This window comes from Maylandia zebra, linkage group LG14, assembly GCF_041146795.1.
Source record: "Maylandia zebra isolate NMK-2024a linkage group LG14, Mzebra_GT3a, whole genome shotgun sequence".
NCBI lineage: Eukaryota > Metazoa > Chordata > Actinopteri > Cichliformes > Cichlidae > Maylandia > Maylandia zebra.
In genome coordinates this window covers 12,871,457-12,892,611 of record NC_135180.1, presented here as the reverse complement: position 1 = coordinate 12,892,611, position 21,155 = coordinate 12,871,457, and the positions used below count along the sequence as shown (strand labels likewise).

General features: G+C 41.0%; 1 protein-coding gene across 5 annotated transcripts in view; it reads right to left on the bottom strand.

Moving 5' to 3' along the window:
* Window positions 1-784: 784 nt before the first annotated feature.
* The window catches only part of trip12 (thyroid hormone receptor interactor 12), a 28,690-nt gene continuing 8,319 nt past the window's right edge, over window positions 785-21,155 (bottom strand). For all 5 annotated transcript variants that reach the window (XM_014408664.4, XM_014408662.4, XM_014408661.4 and 2 more), the window contains 38 exons: window positions 19,040-19,145; window positions 16,888-17,024; window positions 16,055-16,138; window positions 15,876-15,971; window positions 15,633-15,784; window positions 15,384-15,419; window positions 15,180-15,275; window positions 14,993-15,085; window positions 14,735-14,896; window positions 14,525-14,593; window positions 14,235-14,400; window positions 13,583-13,700; window positions 13,126-13,282; window positions 12,729-12,882; window positions 11,764-11,992; window positions 11,483-11,601; window positions 10,832-11,039; window positions 10,369-10,469; window positions 8,507-8,681; window positions 8,244-8,385; window positions 7,854-8,045; window positions 7,517-7,668; window positions 7,246-7,403; window positions 7,015-7,088; window positions 6,707-6,906; window positions 5,951-6,078; window positions 5,537-5,688; window positions 5,204-5,346; window positions 4,937-5,093; window positions 4,719-4,817; window positions 4,518-4,632; window positions 4,063-4,217; window positions 3,786-3,950; window positions 3,405-3,569; window positions 3,206-3,319; window positions 2,872-2,966; window positions 2,493-2,596; window positions 785-2,363 (listed from right to left, as the gene is read on the bottom strand). In XM_014408664.4, the coding sequence (XP_014264150.1) occupies window positions 2,167-2,363; window positions 2,493-2,596; window positions 2,872-2,966; window positions 3,206-3,319; window positions 3,405-3,569; window positions 3,786-3,950; window positions 4,063-4,217; window positions 4,518-4,632; window positions 4,719-4,817; window positions 4,937-5,093; window positions 5,204-5,346; window positions 5,537-5,688; window positions 5,951-6,078; window positions 6,707-6,906; window positions 7,015-7,088; window positions 7,246-7,403; window positions 7,517-7,668; window positions 7,854-8,045; window positions 8,244-8,385; window positions 8,507-8,681; window positions 10,369-10,469; window positions 10,832-11,039; window positions 11,483-11,601; window positions 11,764-11,992; window positions 12,729-12,882; window positions 13,126-13,282; window positions 13,583-13,700; window positions 14,235-14,400; window positions 14,525-14,593; window positions 14,735-14,896; window positions 14,993-15,085; window positions 15,180-15,275; window positions 15,384-15,419; window positions 15,633-15,784; window positions 15,876-15,971; window positions 16,055-16,138; window positions 16,888-17,024; window positions 19,040-19,145 (5,165 nt within the window). In that variant the 3' untranslated portion in view covers window positions 785-2,166. The remainder of the gene's footprint in view (window positions 2,364-2,492; window positions 2,597-2,871; window positions 2,967-3,205; window positions 3,320-3,404; window positions 3,570-3,785; window positions 3,951-4,062; window positions 4,218-4,517; window positions 4,633-4,718; window positions 4,818-4,936; window positions 5,094-5,203; window positions 5,347-5,536; window positions 5,689-5,950; window positions 6,079-6,706; window positions 6,907-7,014; window positions 7,089-7,245; window positions 7,404-7,516; window positions 7,669-7,853; window positions 8,046-8,243; window positions 8,386-8,506; window positions 8,682-10,368; window positions 10,470-10,831; window positions 11,040-11,482; window positions 11,602-11,763; window positions 11,993-12,728; window positions 12,883-13,125; window positions 13,283-13,582; window positions 13,701-14,234; window positions 14,401-14,524; window positions 14,594-14,734; window positions 14,897-14,992; window positions 15,086-15,179; window positions 15,276-15,383; window positions 15,420-15,632; window positions 15,785-15,875; window positions 15,972-16,054; window positions 16,139-16,887; window positions 17,025-19,039; window positions 19,146-21,155) is intronic.

The window sequence follows — 21,155 nt, the reverse complement described above, 5'->3', positions numbered from 1 at the left end:
TGAATTTGAGCAATCTTTTATTTATTACAAATATAATTTTTTTTTAGTCATCAAAACTAATAACATGGAAAGTGTAATTCAGGAGAAATATTAAAGCACACATCCGTTTCCTATGCCGTGAAATCAAAAGTTGTAACAGTCCTTGACCTTGTCCATAATGTAAGATTGATGCCGTCAGTCATTTAAAACAGCTGCAGGTTGTTGCAGCATGCTCAATGTGATCAATACAAAACCTTTCTGCTGTCTATGTCATCCTGGCCTCAACCTTCCCCATTTCCATAATGAATGTCCACTGGTGCCACTTGGTGCATTGTGAGGTGAAAATGTTCACCTCACAATGCACCAAGTGGCTCTGAACACTGGCATTACTGCAGGCACAGCTCGTGAAGAGAGGTTGACGTTTAAACATCAGTCCACGGAGATGTTTGTCAGATGAAACCAACATGTTTTGTTTTTACATTTTTAATCAATGAAACCATTTTCTACAAACAGACGTCCAAAATGGAAAATGGCTTTGTGTTCCAAACACATCTTGTGCGACGTTAAATCTAAAGCTAAGCTCTTTTGTTGTCAAACCATGCCCAACAGGCGACCTGTAAATGGTTACCGTCTCCACAGCAAATCATTTCCACCAGGAAACCGTGGAGTCCTGTGATCCAGAATGACAGGTGTTGAAAAACATTGAGCTTTGGGGGAACCTCTGAAAACTGTTCAAGAACTATGAAATAACCCAGCTGGTTCCAACATGCCAAAGCAATGGCAAAGAGCATTAGTCAAACAGTAATATGAGTCAAACAGTTACTTTATTTATGTTCAGGTAAAAACATGAACCTGATGCAGTAAATTATTGCAGATCTTAGAAACCAGCACATGAACGTTGGGGCCAGGAGAGCATACAGTGGCGCCCTCCCCTGGCAACAGACTGCAGGTGCACACCACAGTTTGTTCCAAGCCAGCAGTGCAAAGAAAAAAAAAAACAAAACAAAAAAAAAAAAAAACACTACAGCAAGAAATAAAGACAATATAGAAAAAAAAAAAAAAAAAAAAGAAAAAAAAAAAGAGGTAAAGCAGACATTCCCACTTCAAACGGGGTGTGAAACTGCATATATATTTTATTCCAGAAAATGAACTTGAAATGCTAATCTGGCTATGAAACGATAAAAATGAGACCAGCCAAACTTTGTGCCCAGCTACATTATGTGTTGAGGGTTGCTCAGAGCTTGGTCTACCAAGATAACCCTACGCGTCCGGTAGGATCCAACAGAAAGACGCCAACTCTATTAAAATAAGAGCAAAAAAAATTTACCTGGTCAACACATTAGTTACAACTCTTCATTTGAGCTGAAGCTCTCGGAAATGAGGCCAGAACACAATCTCAGAAGGAGCAGAGGGAGAGAGAGCGAGAGGGAGAAAAAAAAAAAAAAAAAAAAAAAAAATGATAATATGAGCTCATCACTACCCGCATTCAACCAACTGCAACTTTCATTTCCACAACTTGAAGCAAAGACACACTGGGGGGAGGGGGAAGCCGAACCAAATCAAAATAAAAAATTATAATAACAATGCAACACACGAACTGGGGGCGAATATAATACAGAACAGAACGCGAACAGTCGAACTGAGGGGGAGACGTGAAAACAAAGAGCTATTCTATCAAATGTGTAGAATGAGCAAAGTCTGCAAATTTGTCTGTACAAATGATCTTTGGAGCTAAAGTAAACCTAGCTTGCTCAATGGAACCCGCCCTCCCCGCTCCCCTTCCTCCCCCGTCACCCAGTGATGCTGTCCACCACTCTGGAGAGGAGACATCCCTTTTTTTTTGTCTTTTTTGTCTTGTTTAAATATCACATAGCAATTTAAAATGTCACCCAGATGTTTTCATCTTTTTTAACATTACTCAACTACTGATATAAGATTTTACTCTCTTTATATTTTAAGTTCTGCGTCATGGAACACCCTTCCATTTTTCTTTTTTTTCCCCTCCTTTTTTTGAGAGACGGGGGCAGCAAATATATATTTAGAGTCTTAATTTTTCTGCAAGCTGCTTTCTCTAACAAGAAGGCTGTACATGTAGCCTTAATGTGTGTGATTACAAAAAAACTAAGGAGGAAGTCATGATTTCATCGGCTGCTGTAGAAGGCATTTTAATGTTGAGATGTGGCGAGATCAGGAAAGGTGGAAAGACTGCTGGCCCTCGCGAGCTGCAATCAACAGTTTCTCTCGCATGATCTCTATGCTGGAGTAGTCAGGCAGCTTCAGGTAGTTGACGCAGGTCATGACTGAGGGGAGGAAGTCGTCTGGATTCTCCGTCGACTCAAACGTCTTCCTCACAATTGTCAGAGGTGGGTTCAGGCTCCGGAAACCTGCCGTGCAAGGGCAACAGCGGGTGAGCGCGGGGCAGACTTGCAGTACAAACACATCTGAGTTTATTTGATTAAGAGTCACATGTCAGGCTCATTAAATGGTGTGCGTGTGTGTATGATGCGCCTCACCTCCGACAGGCAGTCTTGGGCTTCCTGTGACAAACTGCAGAAAGAGTCTTTGCTGTTCGGCATCGAAGCTGCTCAACACCTCAAACAGGAATCGAACTGCACGGCTGCAAAAACGGGATGAAATGGTTGAGAAAAGTTACTGTGTTACTAAAATGATCAAAAATACTCCTCTGCTTTGCAATGATGGTAAAACTGGTGCAACTAGCTGACTGCACTGTGGGTTCTGTTTACTAGAAACGAGAGTCACGATATTTCCAGTAAGAGCCAGGAATGTGGAATTGATCATGCTTTGCCACCATCAGCCAAATTCTTCGCATAAATACTGAAGAACGCTGAGATTTACAACGATCTAAAACTTAAGAGCCACAGACTGTCTCACCTGTCATGTGTGTATCCGTGATCCGGTCGACAACACTCCATCAGCGTCTTGACATCCCACGTCTCCGATTTACTGCCACACAGCAACTGGTCAAGCTAAATGTTAAAGTGAGAACGGAATGAGAAAATCCAAACTATGAGCACAGGATTTACTTTACCAAAAGTGTAAACAACTCGTGTCTATATTTGACCCATTTTTGTCTACCCTGCATTCCTAAAAACACACCGAGTGCGGCTGTAAGCAATGCTGACACACTGTTGAAAACTGCTGAATTTCATCATTACAGATAGATTTAAAATGACTACCACGCAGTAAACAAAACAAAGTTTCTTACCTCCTCTGGGTAGAAATACTGCAGGTGATGTAACGGGAAGACCGACTCAAACCCTTCCCTAAAAGACTCAAATTGTCTGGACACTCCTTCATTTAGAGTCCAGTACACCACCAACTACAGGGACAAAGCAAAACATTAAGAACAGTGGGGACGGGGGGAGGATTGATAAAAGCGTGGGTTGTTAGAAAAACTCAAATACCCTGAGGTACTCCTCCAGGTTGTAGATTGTGACTGGGACGTCTTTGCCGCCCTTTTTCAGCTCAATATTTGGGAATCCTGGAAGGGTGAAGTCCAAACCCAGGTCCTCCACTGAGCAGCCATTCATGTTCAGGCTCTCGAGAGCCTGCTGTAGCGTCTCCCTCGTCTGATGGAAACAAACGAGGACAAACAGGTTAGCAGAGAAAAGTGAGGGAGAACTGCTCTGGGTATAAAGTATGATCTAAAGGTAAGAGACACCAAAATATGTACAAAGAAGGGGGAGCACTACCAACAGCAGTATCTCTAAGTAAGTTTAGAGGCATCGTTCCACAGAACAATACTCTGGGCTAATTTCATTAAACACAAGCTCTCTGCGCTCTACCTGTGATCGGTCTTGCTCCAGCCTCTTCTTTTGGCGGATAATATCCTCCAAGTGTTGGATTGACTTGGCAACACCGGGATCAATGTTCACCAGGTCGTGGGAGCTTATAGACATCTCATGCCGTAGCATCCACTTATAAAATGGCAGCCCCAAGGGCAGATCCAGCTAAAGACGAGGAGGAGGACAGGATCAGGTCAGAAAGTTTGTTTTAACATGTAAATGTTTACAGCCTCCGCATGCTAAACGGTGTGCAAGAGATGAAAATGGAGGCCGTTACCAGTCTGAAGTCCATTATGGCTTTAGCCATTAGCTTTCCTAAGAAACGGAACTTCATTTTGATTTTGGCTATGTGCGCTGGTTTGGTCGTCCTGCCGAAGGGAACAGCAAACAGTCCTCTGGAGCTGAACATGTACTTGGTTCCCTCTTGGTTTCCTGCAAAACAAGAAGGCGGTCACTGAAAGTTAATACAAGATACTGTAACATTAAATATGAATAAAAATGCATTTCTCGCTTCCAGTCATATCTTCTTGGGAAAACTTATCAATTAAAATCAGTGGCCCCTAAATAACGACATCCTTCAAAAACCAAACTTAAGCACTTTCATTAACGCCTGACTAATGAGATGAAGACTACCTCGATAATGAGTTTTGTATTAACAGACTCGCGTCATTTAACAACACTTTTCATCATTTCCCGCACGTCTGTTCACAGTTGCAGGATATAAGCTGGTACCTTTTGGATTGGCCAGAGTAACCTCTTCGCCTCTCCAAAGACCAAGATCAGCGCGCTGAAGCTCCTGAGACACCAGAGCGTAGAACTCCTGAGTGGGACCGAGACCTGTGCCCACCTGAAAAGGAGAGGGAAAACAAAGTCCAAACTTTCCTCCTATTTTCTTTCAGAGTTTGAGTATTCAGATACGAGAAACTTAAATACCTCATTCTCATACTGAATCTCGAGCATTGCCCTGGAGCTGCCGAGATCCTGCATCACAGACTCTGCCTGTTTTAGGAGCTCGTCGCGGTTTATCGTCCTCTGAAAACACAGCATAACAGAGGGAATCACGTGATCACATTTAGCAGGTCACACGACACAAGATGTGGATTCCAAGGTAGAAAAAGTACAGCACAATGCTTCGAAGTAACACACTGCACCTTTTTCCTGTCCAGACGTGGTGCAACTCTGCTGTCCTGAGAATCTGACTGGTTGATCTCCGGGTTTGTGTCCAACAAGCGCTGCATTGCTCTGTCACGGTCAAAGGCGGTTACATAGAATAACATCTGCCGAGTGTCAAAGGGGAAGAAGAAGGGGCTGCAGAGGAAAAGAGAGAGAAAAGTGTGTTACTACAGCCAGGCAACAACCCCAACAAATGTAATCTTGGCGTTGCAAAACAGATCACAGACTATTCTTGTGAAACTCACCAGGACTTCCCAAGCTCAATGAGCCACGTGGGGATGTTCCCAGTCATGATGACCAGAGGGTCTTGCAGCTGACGATTGGCTTTGGCTGTCAGTTTACTGTTAATGAACTCATTGGTAGAGATAATTTCCTTACACGCAGCGTTCTGTACAACAAAATAAAATATTAAAGTCAATGTTACTGGAATATTTTATGTCCCAACACAATGAACAATCCTAATTGTGTAAAGGCCTGTGAAAACATTTTCTTAAGGACGATATTTGGTGTTCAAAACTCTATCAGAAACAAACACACAAAGTTCCTCACTGTCAGAATCCTGTCCAAAGGAGACTTACATCATACAGGTAGAACCAGTATCTACTGATGGAGTGCAGGACCCTCAGCAGCAGGATGACCTCTAAAGAAGGGTCATCAAAAGTTATGGTCTCTGGTGGCTCCGAAGTGAGGTATGTCTCTAAGGGATTGATGACGCTGGGACATACACCATCTGGGAGCAATGGGAATAGTTTTAATCAAAACATACACATTTAGATTCAGTAGAAACTGAACAATAAGACCACAGATCCGCTCACTTGCTTTTTGATTTCACAGTTAAACTTTGCAAAGGTGACATCAAATGTCAGATGTACAAGTCTGTGTGGCCTGCTTGACATTTCAATGTCAGTGACATCAAGTATTTCATAGTCAGCAGGTGAGGTTTTAATGTAAAACGAACAAAGCCTTACTCCTGAGATATCCAAAATTCTCACCATGCCACAGCTCATCCTGTTTCTTGGCGTTGCGGGGTGAGGTTTTGGTGGGAGCAGTCTGGGCTCGGCCTCTCTTGCCACCCACAGCATCTTTGCTTCCATCCTCGTCCTCCCTCACAGGCTTATACCTGTTTACAGGATAAAAGAGAAAATGGTCTCCATGCTTTAAGAAAAAAAACAAAAAAAAAAAAAAAACATGTACAGTCCCAGTTTTACTTCTAAAAGGCCACAGAGAAGAATACGTCTTTGAAAAGCGGGGCATCCTGGTGTGTTGCAAGCCTCTGTAAAGGATCTTCACTGGTTTTAAGTGGCTGTTTCATGCCTTTTCCCTGTCACTCTGACCTAGAGCAACTAAAGCAGTAAACTCCAATATTTTAAACAACAAACAATGGATTGGATTTATATAGCGCTTTTTAAGGCACCCAAAGCGCTTTACAATGCCACTATTCATTCATTCTCACATTCACACACTGGTGGAGGAGAGCTACAGTTGCCCTGGGGCAGACTGACAGAAGCGAGGCTGCCATATCGCACCATCGGCCCCTCTGGCCAACACCAGTAGGCGGTAGGGTAAAGTGTCTTGCCCAAGGACACAACGACCAGGACAGAGCCCGGGTATCGAACCGGCGACCTTCCGGTTACAGATGCACTTCCCAACCCCCTGAGCCACGGTCACCCCCCCCCAAACCCTTTAAGAGACTTTGAATCTTGATTGTCATGAGATATTTAGTTGGTATAAAAAGTGGTTATTTATACCATATTGTGTGTGTTTTGGTCCAGATGCCAGCTCGGCCAAGTGGGTTTGCCTCATCATCTGTTGACTCCCGTTCTTCTTCTGCCTGCAGACTGTACTGCCGCACAGCCTGGTACACCGTCATGTTGTACGGTAGCAGGTGGTCACCAATGTAGAACTGCAGTCTGTGACGTACGCTGCCTGAATTCAAAAACTGAGCCGCCTGAGTAATCAAGAAATCACATAGGAGGGATTAAAAAGATGCATATCTACAGAGGATTATATAGAAGCACACGCACAACCATTATTTGGCATGAATGGAATCGCATACCAGTGATTCGTCTATTTCATCATCTGAGCCATCATCATCACTGTCTTCATCTTCTTCCCTGATTCGGCCGTATCCTGTGGAGACAAGATTTTAAATTTACAATGCAACCTAACAGCGAGTTCTGAAAAATGGCTAACAGCTGAAAAACGTTTGGTCTCTTGGACAATGCAAAGTGCCCTGCAGTGGGGTTGAAGCACAAGTTGACATAAACATTCTGCAAATGTCTCTCACCTCTGACAACAAGATACCGCTCAATGGCTTGCACCAGAGCCAGAGGGTCGATCTTTACAGGTCCCCCTTTCCACTGTTTAACATTAGTGCAATCTGGGTGTCTCTGCAGCTGACACTTAAGCTGATGTGTGTTGAAGAACTTGAGTGCCTGAGACCCCCTGAGGAGAGAGTGGGAGATTCATATCAATTAAAAAAAAAAAAAAAAAAAAAAGTACACCACACCAAAATGTGCACAAACAGCTGGAAACAAAATGTACGTAAAGCCACAGACCTGCTGCCATTGCCGTTGCCACTGGGAAAATCGTGCACCTTGACAGGAAATTGCTCCATTTGGCTCAGACAGCTGTTCATCTTGTGCACCATGGCCAAGTAAGGTGCATTCTCAGCTAGATCCAGGCGACCTATGGGCTCCATTCCTGGAGGCTGAGACAAAATGAGGGAATTTAAAAATAAAAAGTTAGAAACAAACCCAGCAAACATGCTTCCACCATCTTCCTGTAAAACACATTTATTAGAGGAAACCGTTGATTCTAAAAACAGATCACTGCAGAACTTTCAGACTTGAGCAGAATAAGATAATTTAACAATAATATATGTTTTAGTCTCACCGGACAGCCACCGAACACATGGAGGAACCTTTTGAGCCGCACATCACGACTCAGCAATTCTCTGTCTGTGTTGGCGGTCAGGTAGACCAACAGCTGCTTCACCAGCCCACTGTGCTGGATCTCAAAAGACGACACATCAGATTCTGACACAATACTGGAGATCTCCACTAAGCACTCCATACCACCGTCCACCTGTGAAATGCATCAGATGATAAAATATTTCAGGTATGGGGTTTAACTATTGATAGTTACTTTGTACTCAACAAGTACAACTACCATCTTCTTCTTGGAATACATCTTATAACTTTAAAACCTCAAACAAACCAACCCTGTACAAGGTGTTGCTAGCTGTTCAATAACTTCTTTTTCGAGGTAGCGCTCATGTTTTACCTGGAGGTTGAGTTGCTCGGTGGCTGTGCAAAGTCTCTGGAGGACATTCAGTGCAGGGTTGCTGCCATCCACATTTTCAGAGTTGAAGTAGCGCTCCACAAACTTAGTCGCTTGGTCTTTGATCCAGGCCTTAATTTTGTCTCTACAAATGACAAAATAAATAATTCACTTGTTAAGGACGATGGTTTAGCCCACGACGGGAGATTTGGATAATATAGGAGTAAAGACAAAGCTAAGCTGTCTTCGTTAACTCACAACCGTACCGGTTATTTGAAATTGAGTCCTTGGGAGGGGCCCTTGCGAGGCCACTCACTCCTGCTGTGCGCGAGGGCTCAGAGTTGGCATTGTTGGTCTGAGCACCCAGCTTGCCCCATGTCTTGGGATTGAGACTGGCCAAGAAGGATGATTTGGGTGACTGAGTACTGGTAGGGCTCTTAGCTAAAAGGAAGAACAGGAGAATTATCAACTAATAACATAAAAAATATTTGATTATTATAGATTTAGCTCATTTGGGGTTGGTTTTGGGTTTTTTTTTTTAATAATACAAAAAAATAAATAAAAGGATTATGACTAAACAATTCAGTGTACCAAAAGTTACTGTACACCAACAGGTTCTGATCAACACTGTAAATATTAGCCGGCAGGTATTACTTTAACACAGGGATGTCAAATGTACAGCCCTACAATTATATCCGACCCGCTAGATAATTTCATGTGTCAGTTATTAATGGTACGTTTGTACATAGGAGCCGAAACTTCAGCCCTGCTGAGAATCCATGCAGGCAGGGGGTGGGACTTTATTTTGATGGGCAATCCAACCAATCAAATGCAAAGACAGACTGGGATCATCCCATTGTGTGAAAAGGAGGAAGGGAGGTAGATGTTCCCAAGACAGCATGTGTAGTGGTGCAGACCAGCTACACAGAGAGACAGTCAGGAAATGAAGAAACGAGCACAGGCTACATGACATTAGGAGCTGGATAAAGTGATACATGCTTTTATTTTCAGCCATTTTCCATTGTGGAGGACAAAAAGTATTACATTCACAGTTCAGTGTTAAGTATTACATAAAATAAATTATATAAAGTGTCTTTGAATGGAAGAGATGCAGAAATGTCTGCATGTGGCACAGAGCCATGGCTCAGTGTTTAAATGAGTCTCACAGCTAAGGAAGTCATTTATAATTCTTAACTTCTTTGATCTGCTGCTCACCACAAGCAAGCACAAGCAGAAGTTCTAGACTTGACTGTATTTTCAAAAGTTTTACAACTTTTCCTACTAATAAAAAACCTCCCTCATGGCTATTCATACTATACAAAGTAATTGAGCAATAAACAATTAACCTGTTGAACCCCAATGCCCCCAGAGGTGAAAGGGAGAACATCTGGTTTTACTCCCAGATCTGTAATTTAATACAGATCTCAGAATCTCAGATAAAAGCCCACAAAACGGATTCAAAACCACTAAACCGCTAAAAAAACCAAATGACCAAAGAGCAGGTAAACAGATTCCGCAAAAAGATGCAAACACAAAGTGGGCTTGTTTACCCGACGGCGCGTACACAGATGTGCCCCCAGGAGCTGAAAACCGACATTTCAGAGATTCTGAAACCGCAAGTTTCGCACCCTCTGACAAAAATTCACTGAACCAGCAGCAAAAGAAGACGTTTGAAAAAACATTGTCATGAATTTTATCTTACCCTTGTATTAACAGGGAAAAAACAAAAACAACCAACCAAAACAAACAAAAGAAAAATCCACACCACACTTCCTGCACAGCTCTCTTGCTCTCAGTGTGCTTCCAGATCACTTTTCCATCAAAAATAGATGATGATATTTTTCTGCCTATTTTGCTTGCTTGTTACGCACCATTCTGCATTGTGTACAGTGTTGACAGCACCTAAGATCAAAGTGAGCTGCATGTGGCCTGCAAATGTTTGACACCCCTGCTTTAACATATGCATCAAAACAGTAACAAATGTGCAAAAAACACGTTCAAATAATATTGTCAATCTGTATAATATAATTAGTCTCATACTGATCTGAGTTCAAGAGTATGGTTCAGAACTTTTTCAACAAAATTATTGTAACATATTTGTGTCTCAAAGTGTGTCTGGGACACTCACCCTGATTGTCTACTTTATCATCATCTCTTGGTGGCGAGTACTTGGGCCTTCTAGGTCCTCTTTTAGGTAGTCGTTTCCTTTTTAAGACATCACTTAACCGCCTATGTGCAAGAGAAAGTTATTTATTTCATGCTCTTGTGGTTATTTATAAAGATATTTGCTCTTCCATTAACTACAGACATACATACATACCCTATAATGCTTTGATAAATAGTAACATGTATTAATTGCAGACAATATACATTATCTGTGCTCTGTTTACATTTTTAAGTAGTTGAGCAACTATTTGACAACAATATTTGCTCTTAATGACTTAATTACTTTGTGTTTATGAGCTTTTCTTCCAAATACACACTGGATGTTTGGCTTTGCTACAAAAAAAAAAAAAAAAAAAAAAAAAAAAAAAAATGTATATTGTTTCCTTAGATAGCCAAACCAAAGCCACATATGGCCTCAAACTCACCCTTGAGGGCTGAGGTCCAGCGAGTCGTCCATGCTGTGCTGGAAGCTGGGTGAGCCCAGGTCAGGAGTTGTATTATTAGCAGATGTGGTGGATGCAGTGCTGATGGTGGTAGTGCAGAGACTGGCGGTGCCACTAGGGCAAGCCTTTGGAGGACTAGTGACCAAAAAGCTCTCAGACTCTGCCAAATTCTTCACTTGGTGCATGACACCTTGAAGACAAAAAGAAAGTATTGCAAAAAAAAAAAAAAAGCCTTAAAAGAAGCACAATACAGAGCTCCACGCCAGCATAGAGCTCTGGCTGAGGACTGGGACTCAATTCACATTTCAGGTAATTCAGGGAATAATGCATCAGGGGAAAAAATGCAAAGGAAACCATTAGCATCAATGCACCATTGCCACACTTGCAATATAGTAAGGTTTTAGGTAAAGTCAGCCTTAACTGTCACATTTTACTATCTTATTTAAAAAAAATCTTTGCATTTAAAGCTTTAACAATTTGCATCCACAAACATTAATTTAGCTATGACATCATACAAAAAACTAACACAAAGTGACAGCTTCAGAGCATACTTCTTTTACAAAACGCTTATACTGTCTTATTGGTGTGATGAACAGATAAGAAACCACAGTTCTCCATGGGATCATACACTACCTTCTCTTCTGAAATAAACACTGAAAACATCTGGGAGCTTCTGCATGAGGATCTCAGCCATCTGCAGTGAACCCACTACAATCTTCAAGTCCTGACTAGATAGCATGGAGGCAATGTGACTGTAGAAATAAACACAAGACAAAGGTCAATTTAATTTAAAATCCCAACACTGGCCCTGTTGTTTCTTTAAAATTCTTCCTTTCCAACATCTTTAGCCTACTGTAAGACCACAACCAGATTTAATATCAGTGCTAACAGGAGCCAGTAGCCTAGACTCTTACCTGGACACAGCATGGTTCCTCAGCACATCCTTCAGCAGCTCTGCATCAGCAAAGTAGATGATCCTGAGGATGGCTCTAAGGCACTTGTGTCTGACAGCTGGGCCAGCTGATGAGCTGTACACCTCATACAAGACCCCGAACAGAGTTTTGATAAAGCACTTTGCCAGCTCAGGGTCCTCCTTCATCAACTGGGCTCGTGCATCTTCACGACGGACCTCTTGGTGGCTGCCTAATGATAGACATGGAACGGGTCAGATTAATGCCATTAACCATATGCACTCAATAACTGCATAATGATAAAATGAAATATTTCAGGGGTCTGTAGTAGAGTATAGTAGTTGTTTAGTATATACCTCACTGTTTGGGTCATAGTTTAGTTCTCTTTTTGCTGTGGCCAATTAGGAAGCTGTAAAGCCCCCCCCCCACACACACACACACACACACTATCCTTAAGCTATAATAACAGCAGTAGCTACAAAATTTAAGTTTAGCTAATGTGTCCGACCATACTAGCACTAGCTGAACTATTGTTATTGCCATTTTTCTGAGTAACTGTTAAGCTTACAGTGTGTACTGAAGCAAACAAATTCAATTTCAATGAAGCATACCAAACAATCTGGGGCAAATGCTCGTGCTGCTGCACCACTAAAACATTGCATTTAACAACGAAGGAATTGTTTCAGGGAATTTTTTTTGCTTTTATTTTTTGGGCCGTTAACCTGTCACTGTTAGAAATATAGCTGTGCGACTCCAAGCTGATTATAGCTACCACCCTCACAAGACAAAAAATAAATAAATCTTCATTCATTAGGCACTGAGAGCTTATTTAGATTTTCAAAGGACTTTTCCTTTTACGAGCCTAAAATAAGTCAACCCAAGGAGTTTGTTCCCATTCTATTCTCTGCTAAAATACACTCGTCTTCACACATATCTTCGTCACATATCATTAGTAAATAGTAAAATACCTGTGTTGGGGTTAGCAAGAGGGTTAGGTTTCCTCTGGATACCACGTGCTGTTCCTGTGTCTTCATTGATCTGCTGCATAGAGTTGAAGTCAATTGTGTATACGCGGCCGAGGGTTGACAAGCTGATCTCATCTTCCCCATTCTGGTGGGCTGTCTGCAGAGCAAGACAACCACACCCAATATCAGTGAGAGATATACAGATCTATACCCACACATGATCCTAACACATTAAATATTCTGACACAAGGTTTAAAAGTCGACCCATTATTCATTCTTTAGTTATCCTTTATTGTAGCATCCTACTAAATCATTATAATATATTACAAAATAAATAAAATTTCAACAATGACTAAACTGATATGACATAACATAATAATAACAACACAGTAATGTGTACCTCAATAATGCGGCTGTCAATGCGGTTGTAAGGATGCCACAGTCCCCGGTCATCCCTCCACTGCCAGATTGCTCCCTCTGTTGTCTGGACACTGCCCTTCTTAAGCATTACATCAACTGCAAAGATGCCTTCTCTGGGCAAGCAGGGCATCAGCTCACTGAAAGGGAAAATACAGAGGTTACCCAATGCAACAAAAATGTTATAGACAAAAATGCCACAAAGTAATAAGCTGTTGTTTTAAGGAAGATTCCTTAAATTACATGAGAAAGATATGCACGTTTATATACACACACACACACACACACACACACACACACACACAGAGTGGTAAAACACACTGACGCCCATAGTTTTGATAAACTATGTGCAGCAAACAAAATAAAAACATTGCTCAGGTGTCTGTATGTCTGCTAGTCTTTAATTTTTGCCACACTGCCCAGTGTGACCTTAACAATACCATATGAGTGAGGTCAGCTCGTAGAGCTCCTGGGGGCTCCGGGGTACCAGTTCAATCTGTTCCTGGCAGCTGCCATTTGACGCTCCACACAAAAGGAAACGCAGAGTTTCTGCTATGTCTAATTAGAAGAGAAAAAAAGATAAAAACAAACATTTTCTCTGTTAAGTGTTATGTTTCAAGTTCATACACACCATAATAACACTACTGATAAAAATAAATCAATGGGTTGCGCAATGAATAAAATAAATTAATTTCAAGACATGGCAATTCTTTTTAAATCATTTACAAAGAGCCATAGGACTGCAAACGTTCACAAAAATAGCATTAAGTACATGTTTAGTGTCACATTTGTTTGGTTTGCTGGCAAATAAAGACTGCAAGTTCACAAGATGAGAAACAGAAAATGAAAAGCTTTATCATGTAGGTTGATGTAGCTGTTAGCAGGACCACTATTGACAGGCAGTCATAATTTGGATTTCAGTAATTTTGTGGGGGGAAACAAGTTACCAAACTGTATCTAGTAACTAGCACGTCTTAAATCTATTAAAAATATCCTATCCCGTAAAGTAAATACACTGTAAAACCAAAAAGGAAAAAGCCAATACTGTCAGGGGGCCTACTAATGTGTGGCCTATGTGCAAATGTTACTCACTCTGTTTCATAAGCTGGACTGCCAGGCATGGACAGTTGGAGCACATAAGTGAAAACATGCGCACAACCATGATGAACATCCCCGAGCTGAGCACAGGAGGAGTCACTACCAACAGCTGCTGGATGTTTGTCAACAGGTCCCTTGATGCCACCTCCTGCAACAGGTTCTGTTGATTTGAACGGAGATGCATAAATGTACATTAAGAGGGCATGTGGACTACAAATCTCTAAATGGCAAGAAACAACTGAAACAGCAAACATGGTCTACCAAAAACAAACTGAGGTACAGACCTCTTCATGCTGAAAGTTGTCCACCAGTCTGGCGAAACAGAGACAAGTACTTTCAACTGACTTCTTATCCTAAAAAAGGCAAGAGAATAAATGGTGGATAAGTAAAAGATTTACCACATTAAATAAATGACCTCACTGCTTGACCCAAATCAGACGTAATGTACCGTTGTTGCTAATGTCAGATCAGTATCCTTTATATGAAAACTGTACCTGATGAGTAAGTCTCTGAGTCAACAGTGGCAGAGAGTCAGCAACAAAGTGGAACTCATCTGGAGTAATGCTCTGGCAGCAGTTGGCTGCAATAGCCAAGGCATTCCTCTGAGCATTAATGCTAAAGAACTCCAGGTACAGGAGGCAGTCAGCAAGCCCACCCTATAAGGGATGACAGGTGAGGATCATTACGACTAAATGCGGCTAGCAGAGAAAAGACAAATTAATGGCACAACAAAAAGACAGCGTAACACTTACGGCCTGCAAAATGGCTTTGCTGTGTCGCCTTGACAACATCTCCAAGGCAGTCAGGGCCTGCTCTGCTACGTCAATGAACTGAATCACCTGAAGCTGCAGACAAGAAAGTCGAACAATCCATTAGCATATGAGAAGGTCACTGTTATGAATTAACAAGTGATTACTGACAGAAAGTGCCATGCTTTACCTTCTCCAGGAAGACAGGAATGGCATCGACCACCACAGCAGAAGATCGAGGGAGGGCCTCCATCATGTAAGTGAGTGCACGCGAGGCATGGTTCATCTGAATGCACAGAGCAATGATGTGAAGATAATCAGTTGCATGACCCCCCCCAAACAAAAAGTAAATAAACCAACGACATTTACAATAACAGAAGCCAGTCATACTCACAATATCAAAGTTATGCTCCATTTGTAACAGTGTAATCTGCGAAAGAGCAAGCAGTTACATGGAATTAAATAGCATACATGTGAAAAAATAAAAAGTAACTGATTTTCTGTCAACCAATATTTACATTACACATAACTGTGGGAGGAATTTTTCCCTGTAAAACAATGAATAGGTGAGACACTGCTTCAAAACCAGGAAACAGGGCTGTGGAGTACAGGAAGCTAAACAGCCAAAGAAAATAGGACTTACCAAGGCAGGAACGACACTTTTCACAGGAAATCCACCAAGTGTTTCCTCATTGCCCATCACAAGCAACTGGCACATTTCTATTGCGGCTTGGAGTTGCTGAGACTCGTCACCTGTGGCCTGGAGGCCTTGCAGAAGCTGTTGAGCCTTGGAACCTGAAAACAAGGGAGCGATTTTTTTTTTTTTTATTAAAATATTTTGAGTGCAACACGAACGCTGATGTCAATGTTAGAAGACATTACTCACTGGCTCCACTGCCTATGGTCCTGTGAAAGAGTTGAGACATGCGGGGTCCCAGGGGCCCAAAAAGATGTGGAGGGAGACCTCTGGCCTCTAGTAGAGCTAAAGGACATACAAAGCTTTATGTATTAAAAGGTCAAATATTTTTTGTAATATGAGAAATCTCTAAGGTGGTTTTAACATACCTTGAAGCCTTCCCATTTCAGAATCATCAGACTCACTCTCACCAGAGGTGGTCATGCCCACTGCTCCAGCAACCGAGCTTGACGCTGGAAATAAACCGTAAAAATTCATATTTTAATTTTTTTTTATTGAAGTGAAAACAATGTATTAAATGGCCATAATTGTGTTAAGTTTTCATCTTCACATAAATGAATGGAAATCTGAATCATCTTAAGATAAGATAGAACTTTATTAATCCCTCGGGTGGGTTCCTCTGGGAAATTCGATTTCCAAAAAGCACAGCAACGACCGAAGTTACAGAATACAGAGACAAATATAAATAAAATATACGAAGGGGATAAATAGAATAAATAGGAATAAAAATACAAGTGAATTGCACATTTCAAGTATTTAGGTCTATTGCACCATTGACTATTTACAAAAAGTATTGCACAAGGTATTGTACAGTGAGGTGAAGAGGCACTACAGCTTAGTCGTTCCCCCCTGCTTTGTCCTCCTGTTTCTCCTCCCTCTCCCCTCCAGAGAGGAGTTAAACAGTTTGATGGCGTGTGGGACAAAGGAGTTTTTAAGTCTTAAGCTTAATTGAATAATGAAGTGAATAATTAACTGACATTTTCAAACTGCAATGTGAGTTATTATAAAAACATGGTGTTAGTTAGTCCGACTTTTCTAGTCTATAATTATGAGAAAGATCGGAGCAGAAATCTTAGTAGTTCACCTTTTACTTTAGAAAAACCTCTTAGTACATGTTCAGCTACACCCCAATCACACATCATTCCAACATTTGAGTTATTTCTGGTTGCAATAAGTAATCTTAATTTGTTAGCGAAAGTACCTGAAGCCCCTTGTGATGCATCATCAGTGCGAGCGGCTGATGAGTTGGCCCCATCTTGGTTGTTGTCGGAGTCGGCCATTTTCTCCTGTCGGCGAGCGTCGGCTGCCCCGCGCTTGCCCAGGCCTGAGCCCCGCCGACTTTTACATGCGTACAAAGAGACTCTGATTATTATACTTTTATAGTGTCAAACTCCAATGCATTCTGTATCATACGAATACATAGCAGTGGTTCCCTTGGCTAGTGATTCTACTATGGTAAATTTGGATCATGCAACTGAAACAGAGGCTTCCATGCATAGTTATTGCCCTTTTATCAAATGCACGTTAGAAGTTTTCATGTTAAACTCATGGGCATACTGCCAACCATGTACATTGTGCAGGATTGTTGTGCCACCTCATGTTGTAAAGGGTGGTAAAATAAATTGGGGTCAGTTGGTCTGATCTATAAACACAATGAAATACCAGTTTGTACCTTCTGTGATGGAGACATTTTTCCCCAAAATGCCAATTTGCAGACCTAAATATTGATTATTTAAGGCCACTCAGCTGATACAAGCTGCTAACCCGTTCAGCTTAAATGAACTCTAAACAAACACAATCACAGCATTTGCACAAAATCGTTTCAGCCTTGATGTTTGTTGTTGTTGTTTTTTTGTTTTTTTACTGAAATCGTAACAACAGACTTTGAGTAGTTTTTTTCTGTTTTGATGAGAAGTGGCTTCACATCCAGTTCAGTCTGGGTGGAGCTCTGCTACTGACAGACACTGGAGCTGATGAGGCGTGTGCTTTAAAATAAAATATCATTAGACCAAGCAGATTTTAAAATGGCAACATTGGTGTAACATCATGAAATAAAGCAAGGGATCTTTAAGTTTTCATCTTTTGTTATTTAAAAGTTTTAATATGCAAACTGATAAAAAGTTTAAACTCAACCCTTTGGCCACCCATCTGAATAAAGCAGTCACACTAGCAAAAAAGGCATCAGTTAGGTCCCAGTAGACTACAACCAAGAGTTTAATATATGTAAGCTAAGGTGTTTGGGTGAGTTGAGTCCAATGAATGAAAAAAAAAAAAGAAAAAAAAAAAGTTTAGCAACTACTTACCATGATTAGTCATTACCGTAATATAGTAAACATTCCAACCTTAAAGAGGACATGAAACACTACATATATAAAGGCTAATTTACATCATGGAGCCCTGCTCTCAAAAACTGAAATAGATACAATGTAGACTTAGATATAACATAACATAGATACACTGTCTGTGAACTGATTGCATCATCTAGGGGCTGTACAAGTGATTTTTTTTTTTTAGTTTTAGTGTCCTTATTCTCACGAAGGTTTCTGTCTCTGGTTAGCTAACATAAACTAATAGAAGTCTATTAGCCGCAAACCAGCCGACCAACCACATGACCCAGCGTTCTGTCCTGACAGAACATGGCACTACACATGTTCTCAAATCTTTAAGCGCTTATTTCTTAAATTCAGCTTCACAGACAGCATCACATTTGTCAATTTTTGAGAGCAGGACTCCAGGATGTAAATTATCTTTTATATTTTTAAGAGTTTAATGTCCTATTGGGGAAATAGAAAAGAAACAGAGGCGGTAGAAGAAATGGCATAAACTAGCAGATGTGTGTTTTGTTTTTTTTAGTAAAGCCTATTCTGAAATGCCAACTACTGTTGGCGTTTGGCACCTTAGCCTCTGTGAGAGTTCTGCAGGTGCAGACAGAGGCACAAAGAGGTCCAAGCAGCACAATCCTTGGTCTGCTTTGGGCGATCTACAGGAAGAACTTTGTAGGACAAAAGGTACCAACCAACACTTGACCATAAGTGGACCAGGTGAGGGACCCTCAGAGACAAAGGCACAGAAAGGCCACCACTAATGATCTGTCTGCAGATAACCTTTATAGACCAACTTCTAGACAGATATTCCTGACCAAAAGGCTCTTTTCATCATTCTGGCTTAAGAGAAAAGACTGACAGCACAGCACTAGGTCTCATCATTAAAATTAGACTGCAATCATTTTAGATGCTGAATAAATCATGAATATGCATTTCTTAACTTTAGTATAGCTTCAATGATGTGCACATTCCTTAAAAATAAATATCCAGAAGTAACATGCATTTTTGTTTTTTGTCACTGTAGTGTACCTGGTGCTGGCACAGGAGCCCGTGGTCTTCTGGCGTGTGCTCCGCCGAAAGTTGGGGAGCTCTGCTGGAGGAGACTCGCTGCGCTTCTTAGTGGATTTTCTCAAACCTAAAATAGAAAACAGTGATTATAACTTTTGGACTGGGCCCCAACAGTGGCATCAAATTCTTTCATTTAAAAACATCTTCTACAGGAGGTGAATCAAATTTTTTAATTAACCCTTTAAGACCTACCATAGAACCAAGTCCACCAGAGCTGATATTATATTTTTACATGCTGTAGTGCCATTTTGGGAGCATTTCAAGTTGATATACATCAATACAACCATTATAGCCCAGATTTTAATAATATGTCTGCATTAAGTGCATAGTAATTATATAAATTGCAAAAAAGTGCAATAACCTACAAAAAAATTGAAAATCATTTTTGTTTTTTTAAACATATATTTCTAGTTAGAGAAATTTAAGAGGCCTATCTCTAAAAATTGTAAATACAAAAAAGTTGCACAAAATAGATTCCCACCACAGGAAATTTATTTTGTGTCTTCATAGTTTTATTTTTACTGCAGGAAAAACGAAAATAAATATTATAATGCAAATTTGCAAAAAAGCAGCATATGCATCAAAATAAACTATTTCCAGCAGTGCAATATGAGTCCTAAGCATCCCAGAAACTACACAGAAAGTTATAAAGTCAAACATAACTTTTAAAAACACCAGTAAAGGCTCATGAGGCCCCGATGGTAAAAAACTACATTTCCGTGAAAATGACGTCACTTCCGGTTTCGGGCAGGTAATGGCGGACGTGAAAGTTCGCTCTGACGTCTATTCCAACGTAGGAAGTGTTATGAACAGCTGATCGGATTGGCAAAGCGTGTTTGTGGAATATTATGTTTTTGTTGCTGCAAGCGCTTTTTATGCACTTTTTGCAAAGCTATATGTGGAAGGAAACCGTGACTTAGGACAAGCTGATGGCATAAGATGTAAGTACAACTCCTCCGGTTTCATATGCAAAAAAAATTATTGCGCTAGCTCACGTGGTTGCAGTGCTACCGAGATTTAAAAATAGTTACGCAAAACAGAGCGTGCCCGCTCCGACCGGTTTTAAAGGGTTAATTATTCAATAGTAAAACATGTAAGAAGTTTGGGCTGTGGAAGAAAACAGAAAACATGCCACTACATTAGGTTTATGGTTAAAAATCTGTGAAAACACAGTCAACACATAAAAGCAAAGACTGATGCTATAGTAAAGGCCCACTGGTGTTGCCTGTGTAGAGCCCTGCACCACAGACCAGTGAGTATTAATAGCAACACCTATGGCACTATGACAAGACAACCTTCATGCTAGGTCTGTGACTCATAATTCAGTAGCATAAAAATAAATATTAACAGAGTTAAAACCAAATGAATTAAACATTAAAAATTGACTTCTGGACTTCATTTGACCTCATCTTCATGTCCCACTTGCTACTGATTTACAACATGTCAAACAAAAAGGTCCATCAGACTTATTTCAGTAAGTCTTCCAGGGGGGTAATTCACTAAAAGCACATACTTGTCCTATGACACAGGCTGCTGTAACGTGACTAATTTAATATGATCAAAATGTTCTTTCGCACTGAAAAGCACACAAAAACATGCTGCAGCACTGTACATGCTTACTCACCATTACAGCATAAAGTAACAGAATCTGTGTATTAAAAGGCAGAGGCGGACAGATATGGATATGGCAGGAGAGATGAAGTACTTTCCTTTTGACAGAACCAGCTCATGATTCCTTCCCTGCCCTCAAACATAACTCTGGTCAGCTGGTGGGCCAACACACCAAAGCCTACGAAGGAGGGGTCTCTATTTGGGCCATAGCCCATGGAACAGAGCTGACTTCAGTTACTATCCTTTCACCCATCTAGAACAGACTGACCCCACACTGACCCCTCTGAGTTCAAACTCACTTCACCAGACATACCAGATTTTCACTAATACATTTGTGCAAATGGTCTATATAGGCTATCAGACAAGCTGGATACTAGAGCCAATGTCTTCCTAGAAGCAACTCTTGCAACTCTGTGGCCATTTTGGCAACACCTTGAGGCAGTTAAATGAAGTCCTTATGTAAATG